At 44.3% G+C, this 20,993-nt stretch overlaps 1 protein-coding gene across 5 annotated transcripts in view; it reads right to left on the bottom strand.

The window, feature by feature from the left end:
- Positions 1 to 19,739, bottom strand: part of LOC144098622 (lysine-specific demethylase 5A-like) — a 58,991-nt gene extending 39,252 nt beyond the window's left edge. Inside the window, exons 1-13 of one of the 5 annotated variants that reach the window (XM_077631408.1) lie at positions 19,580 to 19,739; positions 18,500 to 18,666; positions 17,051 to 17,128; positions 16,673 to 16,732; positions 16,319 to 16,381; positions 14,307 to 14,483; positions 12,814 to 12,972; positions 11,281 to 11,371; positions 9,182 to 9,243; positions 6,507 to 6,665; positions 3,160 to 3,279; positions 1,215 to 1,370; positions 501 to 593 (exon numbers count right to left, since the gene is read on the bottom strand). In XM_077631408.1, the coding sequence (XP_077487534.1) occupies positions 501 to 593; positions 1,215 to 1,370; positions 3,160 to 3,279; positions 6,507 to 6,665; positions 9,182 to 9,243; positions 11,281 to 11,371; positions 12,814 to 12,972; positions 14,307 to 14,483; positions 16,319 to 16,381; positions 16,673 to 16,732; positions 17,051 to 17,128; positions 18,500 to 18,649 (1,368 nt within the window). In that variant the 5' untranslated portion in view covers positions 18,650 to 18,666; positions 19,580 to 19,739. The other 4 variants (XM_077631411.1, XM_077631409.1, XM_077631410.1 and 1 more) reach the window with 4 other exon arrangements.
- Positions 19,740 to 20,993: the final 1,254 nt, after the last annotated feature.

The following is a 20,993-nucleotide window of genomic DNA, read 5'->3' as shown; positions in this document are numbered from 1 at the left end:
CCACTAATTCACCTTTATCCACCAATAAATCCCCTCTAACCCACCTTAATCAATTTTCTGGGGTGAGGAAACAACATAATGTATGCAAAAGCCAATGAATAATTTTGCAGACCAGAGTAAATTGCATTCCACAGCGACCTAGGGAGACGTAGTTAGTCTAGTCTGCAGCCACTGAGACTAAGGCTCGGAACACACACACACCTTCATACCAGAGATGTCTGCATTGATGTGGCGCAGCACAGAACCATCCACAACGGGCAGATTATTCAGGTGTTCCAACCTGAGTTACACTAACCTGACCACTAATTCACCTTAATCCACCAATCAATCCCCTCTAATCCACCTTAATCAATTTTCTGGGGTGAGGAAACAACATAATGTATGCGAAAGCCAATGAATAATTTTGTAGACCAGAGTAAATTGCATTCCACAGCGACCTAGGGAGACGTAGTTAGTCCAGTCTGCAACCACAGAGACTAAGGCTAGAAACACATACACACCTTCATACCAGAGATGTCTGCATTGATGTGGCGCAGCACAGAACCATCCACAACGGGCAGATTATTCAGGTTCCAACCTGAGTTCATGTAGTCCTGGTACATACACACACACAAAAAGAAAAAGAGAGGAGGAGAGTGCAAGGGTCTTGAAATTGCAAGATGCACAGCAAAAAGCTTCCCAGCCACTCACGACAATGGCAGATACAAGATTCAGCACAAACATGTAAAACCTGCACTGTCAGAGTAGCTAACACACCATTATCCGATGGTTCCCCAAAGTGTAAAACCTAAAGCAACAATTTTTTACTGTAAACAAAACAGCCTTGCACTATGAAAGGGTGCAGTCTTACATTCAAAATAATTTCTCGAGTACACCAAATGATCTAGAAGGATTATATGAAACTTAATAATAAGTAAGACAAGATGTTTCTGAAGAAAAAAAAACATAAAGGAGAAAAAAATATCAGACTGTAAAATGTGCCACTTTTGATTTGACTGACAGTATGCCAGCTTCACAACACAAAGCAACTGTCGGTGTTAAACGGGTGTTTTAACAGAGATTCTAGACAATGTGAGCATGTTCAATGAAGCACAGAAACATCACCACACTGGCATTCTTGCAGCTACGACACATTCACAACAGAAGCACCTACAGATTCAATTCAAGAGGCGTGCCCTGTTTTCGCATGCCCGATGCTTGTACGCACTGCTCACCTCGTCGCCTGGCAATAGTTCAACGCTGTTCTTTGTGGGAAAGCCCGAGCCGTGTTCCACTGAGTGCAGGTCCGCTCCATATTCCACCGTGACATCTTCGTTGACGGCAGAGACAATCCTCCAGAACTCTTTCTCCACCACGTCAGTGGAAATCATCTGCGCCAAAAAAAGAAAAAATGTCCATTAACAACGTGTGACACGTGACCAAATACAGAACAGAGACTTCGATAACCGTGGTCATCTGCTTCGTTCATCTAAAAAATGACTATTTTCAGCAAACCACTTCACCTCAATTTTTTTCAGAAAATACAGAAAAAAATTCGATGGCACAATGCTAAATTACTCCAAAAAACTTTCGATTCATAAAACACTTGAGGTAATGCAATTTGAATGATGTCATCCAGCAAGGTTACCAATCAATATGTTTACTGCAACAGCGATTTTCGAAGCCCTAATTCCTGTGTGTCGTGACCCAACGGTGGGCCGCCCTTAAATTTACTTAAGTGCGATGTGACGCCCCAATGAGCCTCCGGTGAAGCCAACTTATTGGAACCAAAAAGAGCTTGCAACAGCAACCTAGCATGTGCGTTTTCCACAGGCTCTTTGAAAAACCCCCTCAGTCCCACACGGCTTCATCACACAAATCAGTATTCATGCTGCATTGAATGAACACACAGCATGACCCACGACACAGTTAACGGGTTAAAAAATGAAGAGTCTGGTTTTGTTAACAATTATGGAGCTTGTGTTCCCTGTCAAACCAGTGCATAGGTTGCCACGCTAACCTTTGATACAACAGAAACTCGATACGATCATGGCTGATAAGAATTTCAAGATGATAAAAATTGGTCAAGTTTCCTGGAGAAGGTGTACTGACTAGAATACAGTAAAACATTGTTCATTTGGACTCAAGGAAGTAGAAAAAATGTATTAATTATATGTATTAATTATCTGAATGTAGAATTATCGAATGGCTTCCCGAGGCTGCGAAAAACTGTGGGCATAATACAGGTCCCGCAGCGGCGTGTTCGCTTTCCCGTTTAGACTTTGTCCCAACCCGTGCGTTCATCTGTGACATGCCGAGGGCAGCACAGAGAGGCTGAGCTCATGAAAGCGGTCGCCGCCCGTCGTCTGTGCACGAGTCGCGCGGCGAAATTTAGTCATTAGGAGCTTTAGAATGTGTGCAACACAACTGACCTCTTCCTCCAGCACAATCAATGGAAATAAGTTCGTGATTTTTTTCGGTGAAATTTGATTTTCTGGACTACCTGATTTTTCTATCATTTTCGCGGTCCCTAGGGAGTCCGAAAAATCGGTCATCGACTGTGTAGGCTGGGCTGGCTGGCTGATACGAGCAGCGTCAGTGCGGGCTGCTGACAAAGCTCTGAAAACGAAACTGCGCGACCGGACTCCCTCTTGGACCATCAACAGGGACCTACAAGTAATCAACACGTCTGCTGTTTCACGCACGTGAGAGGGGTGTGACAAATAATGTACCTAATATGCAATTCAGGCCTGAGGGCAAATATCTCGATGATCGTTTGTCGAGCAGGTAATATCTTGACATGACACCGCATCAGGAGATTGTCTGAATTCACTTATGCCAGCCCCGGCATGTTCGAATAGACGAGCTTCCAATGCCATAGACTTACGTGCCCATATGGCCGGACTCTGGAGGCAGTCCAAATGATTTGAATTTCTGAATTAATGAGGTCGAATTAACAAGGATTTACTGTATGCAGAAATTTGGGGTGTTCTAAACAATCTCCTGCACTAATACAGATCATACAAACGCGGCAATTGCAACCGCACCTTCACATCACCTATGCTGCCATTCTCTAGATCTCCAGATATGCCACTGGCATTCCCTGTCGCATCACAACAACAACAACAACAACAAAAAGATGAGCAGCCAAGCTTACCACAGTAGGCAACTGCAACTTACATGTACTGGCTTATTAAAGTAATTGGATTTAAATCTGTCCGCCATCTCGCCAAAGTCTTGGAGGGTGTATTCGCGTATTGCCTGCTCAAAGCCGAACGCTTCCTGGGGTTTCCGCACTTCCTGGAAATGCAACAGAATTCACTCTTTAATGCTGCAAAAGATGAAAGCACCAAGCACAATCAAGACTCATTCTCGACTGTACAGTCTAGCCCGGTTATAACGAAATTGGCGCGAATCGAAAATCACTTCGCTATATCCGCTATTTTGTTATATCTGAACTATGAAAAAAAAAGAAAACACAAATATGGGCAAATTGATTTATCGCTGCTGGAATAAGTGGTCCAGCATTCCCTGAACATGTTCAACATGTTCAACTGCGAACCGATGTTCTGGCCATGCTCCGAAATCCTGAGGTACATCCATAGAGTGTCAACTGCTGCAATGGCCGCTGTGGAGGTCACCAGCTTAAGCGCACAACTAGCGTCATCGCAATCGCTGTCGGAATCGCTGTTCACCATGGTTGCTTCCATGACGCTCCCGTCAATATCATCAGTAGTCACAGTATCCCATGGCAACAAGGTCACTGGCGGCGAAAAAGGAGTCCAGGAGACCCAGACACAGAGGCACCAGGTCCAACCTGCTAGCGGACTCCCAGAGCTGCTCCAAGCATGCTGCCGTGATATCAACAGTGGCAGCTTCATCCTCAGCAGGCGCCGTGTCCATGCTGCTGTTTTGAAAGAAGCCGTGGCGATGGTCAGGCGGTTCCCGTCCCTCCAGGCTCTGCTTGCAGAGTTTGCCTTCACCAAAGGGGCCTTCACGTTGGCCATGTTGTTGGCAGTGCGAACACTGATCGGGAGGCGCTCGATCACTTGGCGCTGGCAGTGGACGGCAGCTGCAGCTTGGATGGCTGCAGCTTGGCAGTAGTTGTTGGGGGCAGGAGCAAAACCTCGACAGCGCTAAAGTGTGCATTGACATGATGCACACTGGAGTTGTCAACCAAAGTAAGTACCTTATGCTTCCTTCGGACTATTTCTTTGTTGAACTCGGCAAGCCACTTGCCAAAAATGCCTCGCCTTGTTGCTTACGTACATCACTGGCATAGAGAGCACCTTGGCGAAGCCGCGCAGTTTCTTGGCTTTACCAATGAGCAACACGTCTTGCTTTTCCCGAGCCATCCATGATCGCGCAGGTTTTTGCTTGCTTTTCCTCCCATGCATTCGTCAGTCTTGTCCACGAGAGTCTTCGATGGCAACAGTTGAAGAACAGTCCCATTTTATCTGCATCGTAGATGTCTGCTGGAATAAGCAAGAACCTGGTCGTGGTACTTGGCCATCTACTGCTGGAGCAATACCTTGTCAACGGGCACAGCCTCCCCGACTATGTTTTTACATGTGATGTGTCTCTCCTTGAACTGCTGAAGCCACCCATTTTCTGGCTGGAAGTCTTCGTGATCAAGAGCGAAGCCCAAGCCGTTGGCCATCGCCAGCATGATGGGTCCATTGAGTGAGATGTCATTTGATCACGCGTCCACGAACCGCTAGTAAAGTGTGGCTTATACATCATCGTACAGGGCGCACCGGACCCTCTTTCGGTCCTCACTGCCAACATCGTCGATCTTGCTACCCTTCTAGATTACAATTGAAAGTGCGGACCGTGCAATTTCATACTTCCATGTGATATCACTCCTCTTCCGACGTTTCGGCGCACTTCATCCAGAATGGCGCGCTTCATCTTCAAAGACAATACCTTCCTCTTCCCTGTCGAGGTGCTGGGGCTCGAGAGACATAACATAGAAGAGAAATCCAGGATCAACAGAGGGCGGTCGGAGTCGGTTCCAAGAAAGGGGATAACTCAGTACGTCCACTACCTAAAAATTGTCCATGCAAAGTTACGGGCCACGAGATATGAAATGTAAGAAGCTGAAAAGCAGGAAGACGTGACAGCATCAATGCAAACAGAGGATGACTTACAATGATGTCACACACAATGGCGCCAATCACTTATCGTATCACTGGGTGTGCTATGAGCTGAGAAGATTGAATCATGGACCGTGATTGGCCAAGTCTGCCACTCTCAGTGTCATCACCAAAATAATTATTTTTAAAATTTTTTTTCTCCAGTGTGGTGTGGCCAGCTCAAATTTCGTTCAAAGACGGCACCACAGGTCAGTGCAACACAAGGGCGGTGAACGAAGTGATGCAGTAAAGCAATGTTTCACATCGCGAGAGAGCACGTGCCTCTGAAAAGGTTGCGGTCAGCAGAGTTTTGCCCTTAATTTTGCACAAAAATTTTTCCGCAAAGGTTTTAAAATGCTCCGAGAGATAGATTAAAATACAGTTAGTACTAAATCGCTTTCCTATATCTGCTGACACACTTTTATTTACTTAACTGAAACCAGACCCAAACTTTATGGAAAATGCAAAAATGGGAACAAGAGATTAAAAATTTCATTATGACTGCTGTTTTGCCATAAGTGGCTTTGCTATAACCAAGCTAGACTGTATCAGAATCTGAACAGCTGGTACTTCCTCTTTGAACATATGTAACAAGCGCGATCCATGCTACAGAAAAAAAATTTGTCATGGCATCATCCACAACAGTGGCCCGCATGCATTTCAATGCACAACTGCCAACCTTCACTACAGTCTTAACAGCAGTGCAAAAAACACTGCTTCAAGGACACCAGCCATTTCAGAATTATTGGAGAAAGCCAGCAATGGTCAGCATGAAGCCTGTCATATAAACTTCTTCCCACATGAAGATTGATTGATTTGATTGATTTTATGGGGTCCAATGTCCCAAAGTAACTAAGGCTATGAGGGACGCCGTAGTGGAAGGCTCCGGATAATTTCGGACACCTGGGTTCTTTAGCATGCAATGACATCGCACAGCACACAGGCCTCTAGCATTTTTTCGCCTCCATCGAAATGAGACCACCGCGGCCGGGGTCAAACGCGCGTCATTCAGGTCAGCAGCCGAGCACCATAGCCACTGAGCCACCGCAGCGGCTCTTCCCCCATGAGGAGTTTTTTTTTTTTTTTTCTATCCCTTGCCCATCCCCTTTGTTGCATGACAGCACAGTTCCACAACTGCAAACTCCTTTTACAGCTCTGTCATTATGTCTGCACTAAAATTTAGCAGCACTTCCGCACAATATCTAGGCAACCAAAAAATATTCTTGGTTCTTGAAAGTAACACTCAAGAGCACAGAAGAAAAGCCAAAATCCCACAGCATACCCCATGTTTGCCAATAGGCATCCTCAAGGCTTATTTATCACCAGTGCTATGTGAGGTTTTAAAACCTCAGATGACGTGCCAAGACAAAGAAGGAAAGAGAGTATACTGACGGCAGCGACACAGCGCGGGCAGCGCCAGTCTCCGCGGGGTATCTCAGCCAACGGGGGTAGCAGGCAGAAGGTGTGGTAGCTGTCATCACAGCCATCGCACAACAGCATGCTTTCTTCATCGTCGCCACGGCCACACGTGTGACACACTATCTGTTCAATCTGCAAGCGGTATACCCGAGAAAGATGGCGGCTTTAAGGCGCAAGGAGTCAAACTTCAACACAGCGCACATTTTTATTACGCAAACTCTTCCAACGCGGAGTGGTTACATGTCACTAAGTTCAAAGAATTTGGCGCCAGTTGCATTTCCACCGATGCATTCAGTTTCGGTCTTCAGCCGAGAAAAGCATAAATTTCCTCGCGCTGCAGGGCTTTAGCGAATTACCTTTTTTTCCATTTAAAAACCAATACGGCACGGTCTCGTCCGTGTCTTAGAACTCTCTACTAAAACTAACTATTGACTGTGCCGATTTAAAGTTCGTTATATTTTAAGCACCTAGCTAATTAGCATTATATTTAAATTATTTGATGTCCAGCGGGGCTGACTGTGTTCCTGACAGTTTTTTTTTCTTCTATCTCCCCTCTGTAATGCTCTTATACGCTTGAGGGTAATAAAATAAATAAGGTGCCCTCCTTTGCAAAGGTCCCCGTAGCTGCATAAAAATTAAGTGCTAAATGTGCATCTATCTGCACATCAAACAATACAGCTTTCACAGGCATTTACCGTAAAAACCGGACTATAGGTCGGACCGGAATATTGGTCGACTCCCCAACTAACCAATTCTGAAAATGAAAAAAATCTTTATCAAAGGGAAAAGTACGGAAAGTCACCCTTACCTTGAAAGAAATGCGGCTCAACAGTTTGCATATTGGTGACAGCATTTATTTTCATTTTAATGCTGCTCATATGTACACCCGGCCAATTTTTTAACAGTATCGCGCACTCATCGACCCATGTGTTTGTCAGCACCTTATCATCGCGGCCAGAGCGGCGAAAACAAACGAAGTACGCGCATGTGTACACATGCGCGTACTCTCGCTTCGTTCACCGCTTCATGCCGTGATCTCTGCCGCTTTCACGCGGATGCATTCGGCAGTCACAGGCAGCGATCTCGCACGCAGCTCCCGGACGAACTCCGCAACCTTTCCTTCCAATTCTGGATATGCTGCGGTCTGCCCACGGAATGATGTTTTCTTCTGTTTGCTGCAAGCTGTAATACGCAGCTTCTTCCTCCACCAGTACCAAATGCTCTTTTCAGATATACTCCAAATTTGCGCTGTGCCGCCAGGTTGCCGTGAGCTTCCACATACTCAGTCACGTTTTTCTTAAAGGCAACAGTGAATTGCCGTTGGGTTCCACTCATTTTGAAACAAAATGTGAAAAAGCAGCCTTTAACCAATATAGCTTTGCAACAACGGAAACACAAAATGGAGGTACCACGCCGCGCTGCTGCTGATGACGATGGTGATGGAGGCTGTTGACCTCAGCCGCACATTGTTGCAAGACTTCCGTAGTTTTTCTGCCAATGACCGGTATATAAGGCGGGGGTCTACTTTTCGCTGTTTTTTTTTTTTAAAGAAGGTCTACCTATATTCCGGTTTTTACGGTATATTTAGCACGAAAAAGATTTGTAACTCACCACAAAACAAGCCTGCAAACAAGCTTTCACAAACACTTTTCATAGCCATAATTTGGCACAAGTGATGACATCACTTACCACAAAACAAGGCTGTAAGAAAGAAAAGGCTATGCTTGACATTTGAGGACAGGTAATTTCATGTACACCTATTCCAGTGCAACGCTTCCACTCCAGAGAATTACCGTATTTACTCGCGTAATTTGTGCCCATGCATAATTTGCACACCCCTTAATTTATTTCTTCCTGGCAACAACAGACATAGACATAGACTAGAGTTTCAAAAAAAAAAAAAAACCTTTAACTTATACATTTTACGCTCCACACTGCACCAGACCAGTGTGCACACAGGCACGCGCAAGGCAGGCTTGAGAAGATCGGCACGGCCGCATCGCCATGTACGGCTACGAAAGGTGCAAGTGGCGAGAAAAAGAATGGTGCACCGTTTACCCGGCTTGCTTGCGCTGGTGATCACTTTCCCAGATGAACAGTTACTCACTTCCGGTAGTCGCCGGCACACGACGAAATCCGAAACTACCAAGCTGTTTGCTGTATGGTTTTCCGCTAGTAAGCCGGGCCACTCGCGTCCCGAGGGCATCGGCTTATAGCTTATTATTTCCATTTGCCTCCAACTGCTGGCTTTGTGATTGTATTGTTGTGCATTTATTGCTTCGAGCTGCGCATGCGTCATCATGCCATTCTGCAGGGGCGGTAGCGTGCCGGGACGGGAGGGGATATGCATCCTATATTTGGAGTCAACATTTGTCTGGACAGTGAGGGGTGTGAGTACAGGCAGCAACGCACAGTATATATTGCACGTTACGACCTTGTAGAGTTTTTTTAGGACATTTTTGTGAAATCACTATGTAGTTTGTGCGCCCCCTTTTTTTTGAAGCCGTAATTTAAAGAAAAAAAGACGCAAATCACATGAGTAAATACGGTATATAAAATGCAGGGCCACAACTCCATTGCATGACTCTGGCGAGGTCCCGACTGCCCCTAGACACAAATCACAGCACCATGAAAAGCAAGGCCCTCACAGGTTTTGGTTTGCGCTCCTCTTTCAGTTCACAGCATTCATCCTTCATGTCTTCGCCAATGCCTGTAGACCATAAAAAAAAAATGTGTGAATAAAGCCAGTATTTCACTAAAGTGGGTACAATATGGCACACGAGCACTATAAGCTACAAAATTTATTCTTATCTAAGCAGGCCAAGGCAAAGCAAGGAACAGAGAGATGAGACCACAAGCAACAGGACGTGAGCATAAATTATTTATAAATTTTCTTTTGCTTGATATGCACCACACAATTAAGGACACCATTACTGTGCATAAGAGCATGAAATGACAACCACGAGGATTACGCTCAGTGCCCCTGTTTTCTTGTGTTTCCGCAAGTAATCGTGAATTTCAACATTTCGGTGGAATTCAATTCAATTCAATTCAATTCAATTCCATTTATTTTCCAGAAAATTCTGGCGGCTGCCTGGACTAAAAGCTGTAGGTATACAGCTTGACGAGGCCCAGGCAGCCGTTACAAGGCATAGAAGCAGACTTTGTTGAGAACATTTACATACACACACAAAAAAAACGAACACATAGTCAGGTTACAGTTTTCACAAAAAAAAAAACAGGACAGCCAGAAAGCACAAAATCATCAATAAATTACAATAGGGAAATACAGAAAACATATTTACATAAGATACAAGGGAGCAGCTGTACTTGGGCGCGAATTATACGTCAGGAATTATTTTTGAAGAAATAATTCATGCAATGCTTTCTTAGTAGGGTTATTTATGTCTTTATATCTATTTAAAATTACTGGAAGATTGTGCTGTAGTGCTTGGAACTTATAGTCAGTGCGAAAATGGGGAACTAACCAAGTGTCTGTGTTGCGAGTATTAACTGTGTGATCGTTCTGTTTCAGTAGCGCAGTGCCTTCTATCATAGACCTAAAGGATGACGACAGATGAAATGAAAGCAATATTCGGAATTCATACATGCTTTGAATTTTTAACACACTGAATGTTTCAAAAGCTTGTATGCTAGCAGCCACATTCTTCCTTCTTTTTTTTGATGCTACTGATGTTGGACATCAGATGGAAATGTGATTAACTATCTGATTCTCTTGAAAGCTAAAATATGATATCGTTTTTCCATAAATTTAACTAGTTAGTACCTAGTATAAATCATTTTAATTAGTCACTGCTTAGTACTTTAGCACAAAAAATGGATCAATCAAAACAATTTTTAATGCATGGCTACATAGTCTAATAGTACAAAGCGCAATAATCAAAGCTAGTTTTTCATTTCAGCTTTACAAGTAATTTCGCAGCACTTGGAATAGCAACATTCAAGGTGCAAATATCATGCATGGAAAAATTTTCAAAATCAAATTCTTGAAGCATGATTGAGCAACTGTGTTTTAATTATTGAAAACATTGCGCCTACAGCTTCCCTCAGCAAAACAAGACATCTCTATCTGTCCTAGATGCCGGGACGTCGACATACTAAGAATGTTCATGCCGTTAAATTGTCTGCTCCTGCACAAATTCAGCCCAAATGATGATCTAAATTCAATATTATGGTCAAAATTCTGAATTCCGGAATGAAAAAAATTGGTATGATTGGGGCATAATAGCTGTGGTTTCCAAAATTGTCATTTATAGAAAATCAATTTTTTGGACCATTTTTCAGTTCCAGCAGCAGCAAAAAGCATTCTTGGTATCAATAAACCATCATCATCCATTCTGGGAGCTTCTTACAGCAGTATCAGGCTGGTCAAAAATGACAAATATCAGCAAGCGGAAATTTCGACCACCTGGGCTTCTTTAACATGCACCAACATCGCGCTGTTCAAGGGCCTCTAGAACTTTGCCTCCATCGAAATTCAACTACCGCGGCTGGGATCGAACCCGCGTCCTTCGGGTCAGCAGCTGAGCACCATACCACTGATCAGTAATCGTTAACTGAATGCTCACTTTGTTCCGTTCCATATTGGAGGAACCTGTATATAGCAGCAAAAAGCAATATTTTGCTTCTTGCAAGTAGCAAACGCAGCTCAGGAGCGTAATGTAAGAGAAAAAATAAAAAAAATGCTAAGATCTAGAAAATTCTTAGCTAAAACAAAGCTGCTCACCTTTTGGACAGTATCCTGGCATTTTTGGCCCTGCCCCATAAAACTGCAGCTTCCTCAGCTCGCTGTTGCTCGAGTAATCGACGTCATCATTCTGCAATGAAGTAATTCACAAGAAAAATATGCATGTGTTTCGTCATAGTCCAAAAATATCACCTAGTTTTGGCCCAGCAGCAAAAATGCACAGCATGACCACACACAAAAAATGGAGCACCGAGATTGCCACAGCTGTGCATGCAAAAAAAAAATTTTTTGCAGCTGCTGCGCATTTGCACCTTTCGCAACCACGCCTCTTGCCTACAATGTGTTGCAACTGAACACAATCAATATTAGGCTGTCAAATGTTGCAAATCACATTTCAATGCCCATTTCATCATGAGCTCGCATATCAACAAAATTCGAAGGCCTACTGATGAGCTCACCCTGTAAATAAATGCGTCACATATGCACAAACAGTGGCCATGATTTCTCAATTCTCTTAATCGCAAAAAAATGAGTCATGATCAAAAATGTCAAGCTTTGACCTGGTGCTGAATGATGGAACAGGTACACTGTAACGAGCACGACAAAGGTTATACATTTTGCAATTCTTGCATTGGCAATCACTACCAAAGGGTATAAGCGCAGCTTAGTAATGATGGACGCTAGAATAAATTTATATTTACATAAACTTCACAACTAAAGAATGCTTTTAATTCTGTTTCTTCTTTTTAGCTACCTTACACCTTTACGCAATGAACACTTTTAAGACTTTCAAAGCCAAGGCTCATAGCAAGAACAAAAAGATGTGCAACAACAGTAGGATAAAAAAAAAACTATTTCAGATGCCACAGCAATGCACGCATGCCGTTTCATACGACAAGCAATACGTCTGTACAAAGTGAACCTCGCTAGCAAACTTGCAAAGGAAGGATGTTCTCAAAGCCTCACTAGCACAGCTTTACAAATTTTGCCTAACGTGACCAGTACTATCCATTACAAAAATAGCAGCTCATAAACTGTCCCTCATTGAGTGAAAGCTTGAGCGAGTTAAAAAAAAAAGGCACCCCACACGAGCATTCAAGACAGTATGAAATATTAACTGGCTTCTCAGGGCTCCTGAAACACTCTTTACACCCTTCGCCTCCATTTCTTTCACACCTTTGTCACGCTTAGTGGCTTCTGTACCTTAGGACAGGCTCTGCTATGCCACCAAATACAAACCATCACCACTTACTCTATTTGGGTTCCTTTTGCGAAAGGCAATGCTGGGAGCAAAGCACAGAACCTTGCTGCAAGGCAAAGTGCATTTCTGAGCTTCCTAAGGGCCTCTTCCCCCCCAAAGTGGACACCGACCACCAGGCCCGAAAGCACTGTGATGATGATGATGCTGGTTTGTTTTCAAGGCAAAAGGGCAGTTATAGCAAAGAGTGCCACAACTAGTGAATGTGGTGCCTGGTGGCTAACCAGGTACCAAACTAATCCCGAAGATTGTGAATAAGCACTTATCGCTTTTCTGCCTCCTTTTATATGCAACGCGTCTGGTCTGACACGCACCGTGGGTGCGTCCACGCACTCTGGCGGCTCCTTGCCATGACGCTTGGACCGGCGTGCCGACCGGTCAGGAGGGGGCTTGATAGCTTGCCGTGAGGGAATCCCATGGGGCACATAGTCACGGTCCTTCTTGTCACAGTCTTCAGAGTCTTCACTCAAGTTCTGCAGCCCACAAATTCAGGTATCCGTCACGTGTGGCCGTAGGAAAGTAATACCTTCCATAATGAGATGGATCATACCACCTCAAAAATTTCCTCGTTACTTTCTAATGCAACCGAAGGATGATTTCTACTCCTCACACATATAATTTATCTGATGTAAGCAGGTCAAAGACAAAATGTTTCTAGTTAAAACCAAAGGAAAAAGAAAAATAATCAGACGCACCAGCACCATGGAGTGAAAGATAATCGCTGACAGCCCTACCATGGGCAATGAAAGATGAAGTCCTCTTGCAATTTTCCCCAACTATTTTTTTTTGCCGCATCAAGCCCTGTTCATCGCTTTCTTTAGAAGATGGCTGGTCCCAGTTCCCAGTTCATCAGAAAAACAAGATGCGAATTAACAAAGGTACTTTTTGAATAAACATGATGGAAGCTCACAGTCACCGAAACCACTGTCAGCTTCCATCATGCCTGTCATAACAAGCACCTCTTTCCATTATTCCCTTGTCTGCTGAACTTTTTGAATAAAGTGGTTGTAAATGTGTTGAGGCCCGCAGCCCAACACAGTTAAATACACATCAGCCAGTGGCTGCCAGCCGAGATAACAGTGAAACAAAAAGCATTCATGACAGAAAGTGTACGCCTCTTCTGTGTTCTGTATGCGATAACTCGTTCACTTAACATTTACCACCAGTTCTCCTTCTTACACACCTTAGACAAAATGTAGTCACCAACAGATTTGGTAGAACACGTCATTCTCTGAATGTTGCTGCTTAAATACCGTATCAGCTAGTGCAATTTCAGCAACCCTAATTTACCATCCAGATTTTTTTTTTTACTTTTACTCGCACATTTTATGCTCCCTGCTGTACAAGACCAACAGCATGCATGCGGGTGCACGCAAGACAGGGGAAAGTAGGTGCAGCCTAGTCGCCATGTATTGCTGCGAAGAGTGTGAAGTGTGAGTGGTGAGGGGACGAAGTGCGCGCCATTTACCTGGATCGCTCGCAATGGCAATCACTTTCCGAGACTAACGGGTTTTATTTTGTGCGAATTTAAGGGGTGCAGCAAAATGCATACCACCACGTCAAAAGAAACCTTCGCAGAACCCTTCGCTGCCGAAATTTTGCACATTTAAAAAGGAAAAATAACCCAGCATCATTTTTCAGAGCGACTCTGCTATTAGACATTTGTCATTTCTGGATTCATTTGAAACCAACACTTTTGCGTAACAACGAAAACAGAGAGCTACATACAATCACAACACTCACAAATTTCCTCACATGAAATGTATGCAATGAGGAATCAATGTCACATAAGAAAGCTGGGACTCACAATGTCGCCCAGGCTAGCCCCACTCTGGAAGACATCATATGGATAGAGGATGCGCTCATAGTGCTGCCGCAGCAGTGAGCCTATGGTGCGCATGGGTGCATAGCCCATGCGTGACGCAACCTTGGTCCACTTCCTGTCCCGGCACACCTGCTCCATGCCACCTTCATCGTGGACAAACTGCACGGACCATTAAAAAATAAGCGCCCGAAGCAGAAGCCTCCATCGCTTCAATTCAAGACTCAAGGTGCAAGACAACAGGACCAAGGTTCTTACCAGCACTCTGCTGCTAATGAAATCATTCAAACAACAGCAGTGTGGATCATGTCAGTGGAAGAAAACAAATGTGTGCTCTTTGGTCGTAGGCAGTACAAGCAGGCACGCAGCACTTTGCAAAGTGCATCTTAGTGCATTTTAGTGCTAGCTGCAACCACATCAGGAAAGTTGAATGCCTCAGGTGTAATACCCATCGTATTATATAATATTTGGCATGTAGGCCAGACTGTTAATCTTCCAGTTTTACCAACTCCACTTGGAACTGTTTCTGAGCAACTATGACAGCCCTCGGGCCGAAGAGATTTTCTTTTTCCCCATTTATTTTTGTCGTAGTGCAGTTCGTTTTGTTTCATCAAGTTTTAGTTTTGTTTCATCTACTTAACCCTGCAAGGCATTGCCTCACAAGCATTTTGTGCAAAAAAAAATTCATGATATTGCAACAGTGCCTAGATTATAAGATAGAATACTGACATTTGCTCAACAAAATCAAAACACACCAGTTTGCACAAGCAAAGCTGTCCAAGATTTCTCATGACAGCCTTACATGAGAATGGACAACTCATAGCAGTTACTCTAGCATTGTTGTCAAGGCTGTCGTTAAGCCTAAAATGTTTGCAGAAAGCTGTTTGCTTCATGTGTCAAGTACAGAGCACCATTAGAGTGTACAGGTTTGAATAAAGAGCTGTTACGACAGTATCAAATTCATTTATTTGCGAACAGCTAATAAAAATGAAAAGACCGACTGAACATGTTGATTTCATAATTGTGGCCATGTTCAGCATGTCTTATGCTACAAGCTCTTCATGAACAGCACTTGTTCATAAGACAGCGACAGTGTTATATCAACTCTTCGTATCGTCCTAACCTCGACTTGCATACAGATATGCTTTTATGAATAATTAAGCACATTCGTTCCCAAAGCTAACACAGTGTAAGTGCAGAACATTAAAATTCACCAGCATAACCCCCCCCCCCCCCCCCTTTCCCTACCAGAAACTGCTCAAGTACAGAAGACTCAACAAGGCTCAACAACATAATCATGCGGCTGTTTTAAAATTTATTGAATCTTTGAATAAAAAACAGCTGCAGTTTTATAAAAAGGTGATGGCAGCACTTGGAGAAAGTTAAAAAAATGTAATATGCCATTTCTCACACACATTACTACTAGAACAAAGCGTGCAATGAGAAGTTTCATGTCTCACTCTTTGAATTTTGTGAACTAAAAAACTGGCTGTGAAGACAGATGTGTAGCAGTCATTCATCTCTGACCAAGCCATCACATATAGACACAAGAGCTTTTACATGACAAAAGGTGTCAGCCCTTACAGTGCACACTCAAAGCACCACGGAAAGTAATGATCACACTCATTCCCTTGTTCTAACACACACTATTTAATTATCAAGGCATCAAGGCTTAGTGCATCCTAAATAAGCACTGGCTTTGCAACAATTGCAAGTCAGTGCTAGTTAGAACACAAACACCTTTAGAAGTCCTCATAAGCAGGTAATATAAATGGTAACAGCAGGGAACTCATGGCAGCATTGCCAAAGCTAGGGTCCTTCAAACTACTACGCTCAACTAATAAAATGCACACCATACACTGTGTAAAAATTAAGGAAAGGTCTGTTCCATGGTTCTCCACCTACATGTTTAAAGCACCACAAGCAGCACAGCAGTGAAAAACTCAATAGGTTCTGTTTTGCCAGAGAACAATATACACAAGAGGTTCATCCCTTACTCTATAGAGGTTGTAGAGATCAAGTGCCTTCTTTTCTATGTTGGGTATCTTCAGCCTCGAACCCTGCAGCAAATCAAAGAAAAAAAAAAATGTTGCAAATCTAGAAAGAGCACAATGCTGTACATTCTGCAGCATATACATGATGCACTAACATCATCATCATTTATTACAGGTGAGGGTCCACGGTTGGACATAAGAGGGTGGCAGGAGAACAGAAGGCAATTCAACTCTGCATTTTCAATAGGCATGACACAAAAAATACAAGCAAAAGCATAGTGAACACCTAACGAATTGGTTACGAACCACTCAGTCAAAGCAGTGTGATGTACAAAAATAAAACCTAATGCTTCTTACCTGGAGATCCCAAAATTTCGCTATTTGGTCTAGAAAGTTGAGCTTTATCCTCGTAGTTGCCTGTAAAGTAAGGCATAGCCGTTGTCACAGAGAATACACACTTGCACATGAATAATGCACAGCAAAGCTATCCTGCCAACTATGCTTCAGCACAGTCTATATTGCCAAGTTCTCTTAAGTACTGCTGATTCGCACCTGCTATTTACTAAGGAAAGTTTGTGCTGAAAGCTTCTGATTCTGAGAACAATGGCAATGACAAATAGCAAGCTAAGCTCAAAATGAAATGAATGTGAGTGAAGCACACCTACTAGGTGAAAGCGAGCTCACAGTTTGATCAACATATGGGAGCACAAGAGTAGACTCTCAATGAAGACTCACTTCTAGTTCATTTAGGCGCTGTACCCTAGGTGTGAACTTGAAGTTCTCAACATCCACTGCAAACGGTGGCTGCCAATCCTGCAGGAACATGTTACATACAAATGAGTCTCTTTAAGAAACACATAGCAGACAGCAAAAAGCCAAGATAATTATTTCAGCATGTGTTCAGACAATGCAGTGCACAAGTTTGCAAAAAATGATGGGTGTGTCTCAAATGTGTCCTTTACAAAGTGTAAACTTAAAGGAATGACATACAATTTCCCAACCTGCTGCCTATGAAACAATGTGAACACTGCAGGCGCCTATGCAGATATAAAAGAGAGATTACATGGGCCACATGCTACTGGTCACACAGATGGTCCTTGCAGCTCGGCTAGCGCTAATGCGTTGCTCTGATACAGCTAGCGAGATATAAGCAAACGTAAGACTTCCAGACTTCCACCTAATTACGGCAATAAAACCGCTTTTTTATACATATAAATATTTATTTTTTTATATGCGCGTCATTACTCAGTGGCATTTTGGGGAAAGCCAGGAACAACATCGAGGTAAAATATAAAATCGAATTTATTCGTTTCGGAGCGCTTTAGAGAACGGCCCCGGGCGCTGTCCAGAAAGCGATTCCGAAGAGAATCTACTGCCTGCCCCCGCAAAGTGCCCCTCAACTGGCGTCCCCGACCAATGAGAAATGGGAGAGGGGGCAGCCCTCCCAGCCGACGCAGTACGCTGACGCCATTTTACAAGTCGGACATGTTGAAGAAAAAAATGCAACCAACACATACACAAGGCAGGAAGCAAAACCTACGACTATAGTTGACCTGTATGTGTGGAGATTGACGAAGGCTATGCCTCAGCTACTAATTAAGCGCGCAGCAATTAGCTGCTGTGTTCTATGTGGTCAGCTGTAGCTGCCACAAATTATTACTTATGTTTTTACTTGGAACGCATGGTTCTTTATCCAGAAGCTGGCAATCAGTTTTTGCCACTGTCTTGGGGAGGTGTCAGGCAACTTGAAATGACCCCTCAATGCTGTGGCCCCTGCATCACACACCCACAGGAAATGTCCTCTGTCAGCCTATGAACACACCTGGTAGCGTGCATGAAGGGAAAAAAAATGCTTCCTCTTCTGCATTCTGCGCACGGCATTTTTTTTTTCTCATCCAGCAACGACGCTAAGCCTCCTTCGAATAGAATTTGCTGGCTCCCTGCGTCACAAAGCGACGCTGAGCTGCACCATGCCATTGTGGAAAACACGCCTTCGGGGATTTAAATCCCCACATGAAAACAAAAGACGCCATGATCATATTTGATGGTGCGTCTCGATGGAATAGTGTTCTTATTTCTTAGCATTACGAATGAAAATTCACAACATAAGAAAAAAGAAATCATGTTGGCAGAAACAGGAGCTATCAGTGAAAGTGTAGATCAGAACAATATTCGAGTACTAACCGGGGGTGGCCTGATTTTGCAAATCCCAGTCTGTTCCGCGATGGGTCGAATTTTCGCTATGTATGCCATGGGGTCTTTAAACTCTTCAGCCGTCGGCTCGAACACGGGTGCCTCCGGGGGAGGAACGAATTCACCTTCCGGGTTCATCATTTTTCAGGTAGGTTGTCCTTAAGGGGAAAAGAATATGAAATTATTTACATCACTACGAGACATGTCCACGTCTGTCCATTTTCTCCTCACGCACGAGTGACTCGTCGAGGTGTGTTACGCCAGAGAAAGTAGGTCTAAAGTGCGATTATCTCGTTAGAAGCTATTCAACGCATTTCTTACCGAACACTAGTAACCGAACACTAGTAAGATGACTGTGCATTGTCTCAAACGTTGCACTGAGAACAATGAGCGCTATGCATAGCGTGGAAATAATTCGCGGAGTAACACGAGTGCGAACTTTTCGTTCCGTGCTGCCGCAGTTCGGTGAACAATCACGTTTCCAAACGTTACTTGCTTTTTACCGCATGATACGCTTCTCCGTGCATGTAGCTCGTATGGAAAGTGCCCAGTTTTTTTGTGCCGAAGTCCAAGCGTCGAAGTTGGGGCAAAACGGTAGTTCACAGGCCTATAACGTAGTACGGGAATCTTCCATTGCATGCACCTCCAGTTTTGGCTTCCCGATGTCCTTACGGTGTGCCCGTTGGCATATATCTCCGCTTCTGTCTCTCATCATTGATTAGAGCTCTCCTTATCGCGCAGAGCGAATCTCGCTCTATTTACCACTTTGTTAGTCAACGAGCCATGGATGAAGTGCCGTTTGTTCGAATGTGCGGAATCTCCTACCCGCAGACTCGATTTCGGTTACCTGTAAGTGCACGAACCAGTCTTGCATCAGCGCGTACCCTCTGAAATTTCTTGTATAACCCCTCGGTTTCACTTGAATCGATAGTTGTAACTCCACGGCGCGGTGCCGGGCGCAGTATGCAAAGTACGTTGCCGTAAATATTTACTGCTTCTGTTCTAATCCGGAGCCATGCCGACGGAGCAGCGCCCCAAATCCGGGCTTCCAAAAACGGGCACATGACTCACCGGTGACAATAACGCTTGCTGAATAGGTCATGAAAATGTAACTTGATGCACCGGGTGTGACTTTGGCTCGTCGAGTGGTCACAAATACTAGCACGCGCACAACTTGCAAGCTGCGCACCGCTCGAGGGTGGCTGCTTCTATGGCCTTCCCAGGTTGCAAACATGGATTGCTATTGGCGGTTTGGTAATTGAAAAGACGCCGCAGAATGTTCCAGCATGGCGCGTAAGTGTCGTTAGCTGCGTTGAACTGCTTAGCCGCTTTTTCGTGCTGACAGGAAGGTCTTTTCGTCCGCACGTCACCTGATTGCCAGAATTACGAATGGTGCGTCGGGTAATGCAAAAATGTGTGGAGCGGCTCGGGCATGCACGGTTTTGTTTCAAGATTAACGAAAATCATGATCTAACGTGCTTTCTCGTGACTGAAGCAGAAAAATTACTTTTTTAATCCTCGTTCAGCCACAGTCGTGTCCGCGTCTAGCTGGCGGCATATTTAGGGGATAATAGGAAGTGCGTTTCTTTCCTGCTTGGTCCCGCCGATTGAGAGCACTTCGTGGTAGCTCAGAAGTTACCTTTTAGAAAAGTGTTGTGTCTATAAGCTAGCGCATATAATGAAATCAAATGTAGGCCTTATACCCCCGTCCTTTCGTTACTGGAAGAAACAACGGCACTTCAGTTACAACTTGTTACTGGCCACTGAAAAGACAAATGAAGTTGGGACAAAACGTTGAAAAGCCGATGAACCTGCTAACAAAAAACCGATGCCGTTTCGAATTCTCAAGTTGCCTACGTTTTCATCCCTTGCTGCAAATAAAACATAGGCTGTATACATGCCTTATCATCACGGTGCTATTACTAATGGAAAAGGCTTTGTCACATATCGTGTCTACCACCAACCCCGCCTGCCCCCTGTTACGTGGCCTCTAATAAGTCGGCCTTCTAAAATTCGAATTTTGAACAAAAGGGCAGACTTATTTTTGTTTTTCGTATATATATGGCACGTCACAAAACCGCAGCTTCTAAGTAGCACTGACACAGGAAGACCGTCACTCGTGACACTGTACCGTCATCAAGCGTAGCAACGAGAAAATTTGCAACGCCTGCTGAACTGTTGCGCAAATCGCGAAATTCAGCCAGAGTTATCGTAAGCGTTGTCTTTAGCCGCCGCGGTGGCTCGGTGGTTAGTGTGCTCGGCTGCTGACACGCAGTCCTGCCAGCACGCAGAGGGAAGCTAGCCGGCGCTGCTGCTGCTGGCGTTGCCTCCCCCTGGGGATCTGCACTACATAGTTTTCCGCTCCGCGCGTCCATTTCACGGTATGTAGCACAGCGAAACGGGCAAGGCATCGCGCCGAAGGGGGGATGGCGTTCCATGGACTCCCTGGCAGTGCTGCAACACGCTGTCGCGTTCCACCCCTATA

Source organism: Amblyomma americanum, chromosome 7 (genome assembly GCF_052857255.1).
Source record: "Amblyomma americanum isolate KBUSLIRL-KWMA chromosome 7, ASM5285725v1, whole genome shotgun sequence".
Lineage (NCBI taxonomy): Eukaryota > Metazoa > Arthropoda > Arachnida > Ixodida > Ixodidae > Amblyomma > Amblyomma americanum.
The sequence above is the reverse complement of the archived record's forward strand: the minus strand, read 5'-3'. Positions and strand labels throughout refer to the sequence as shown.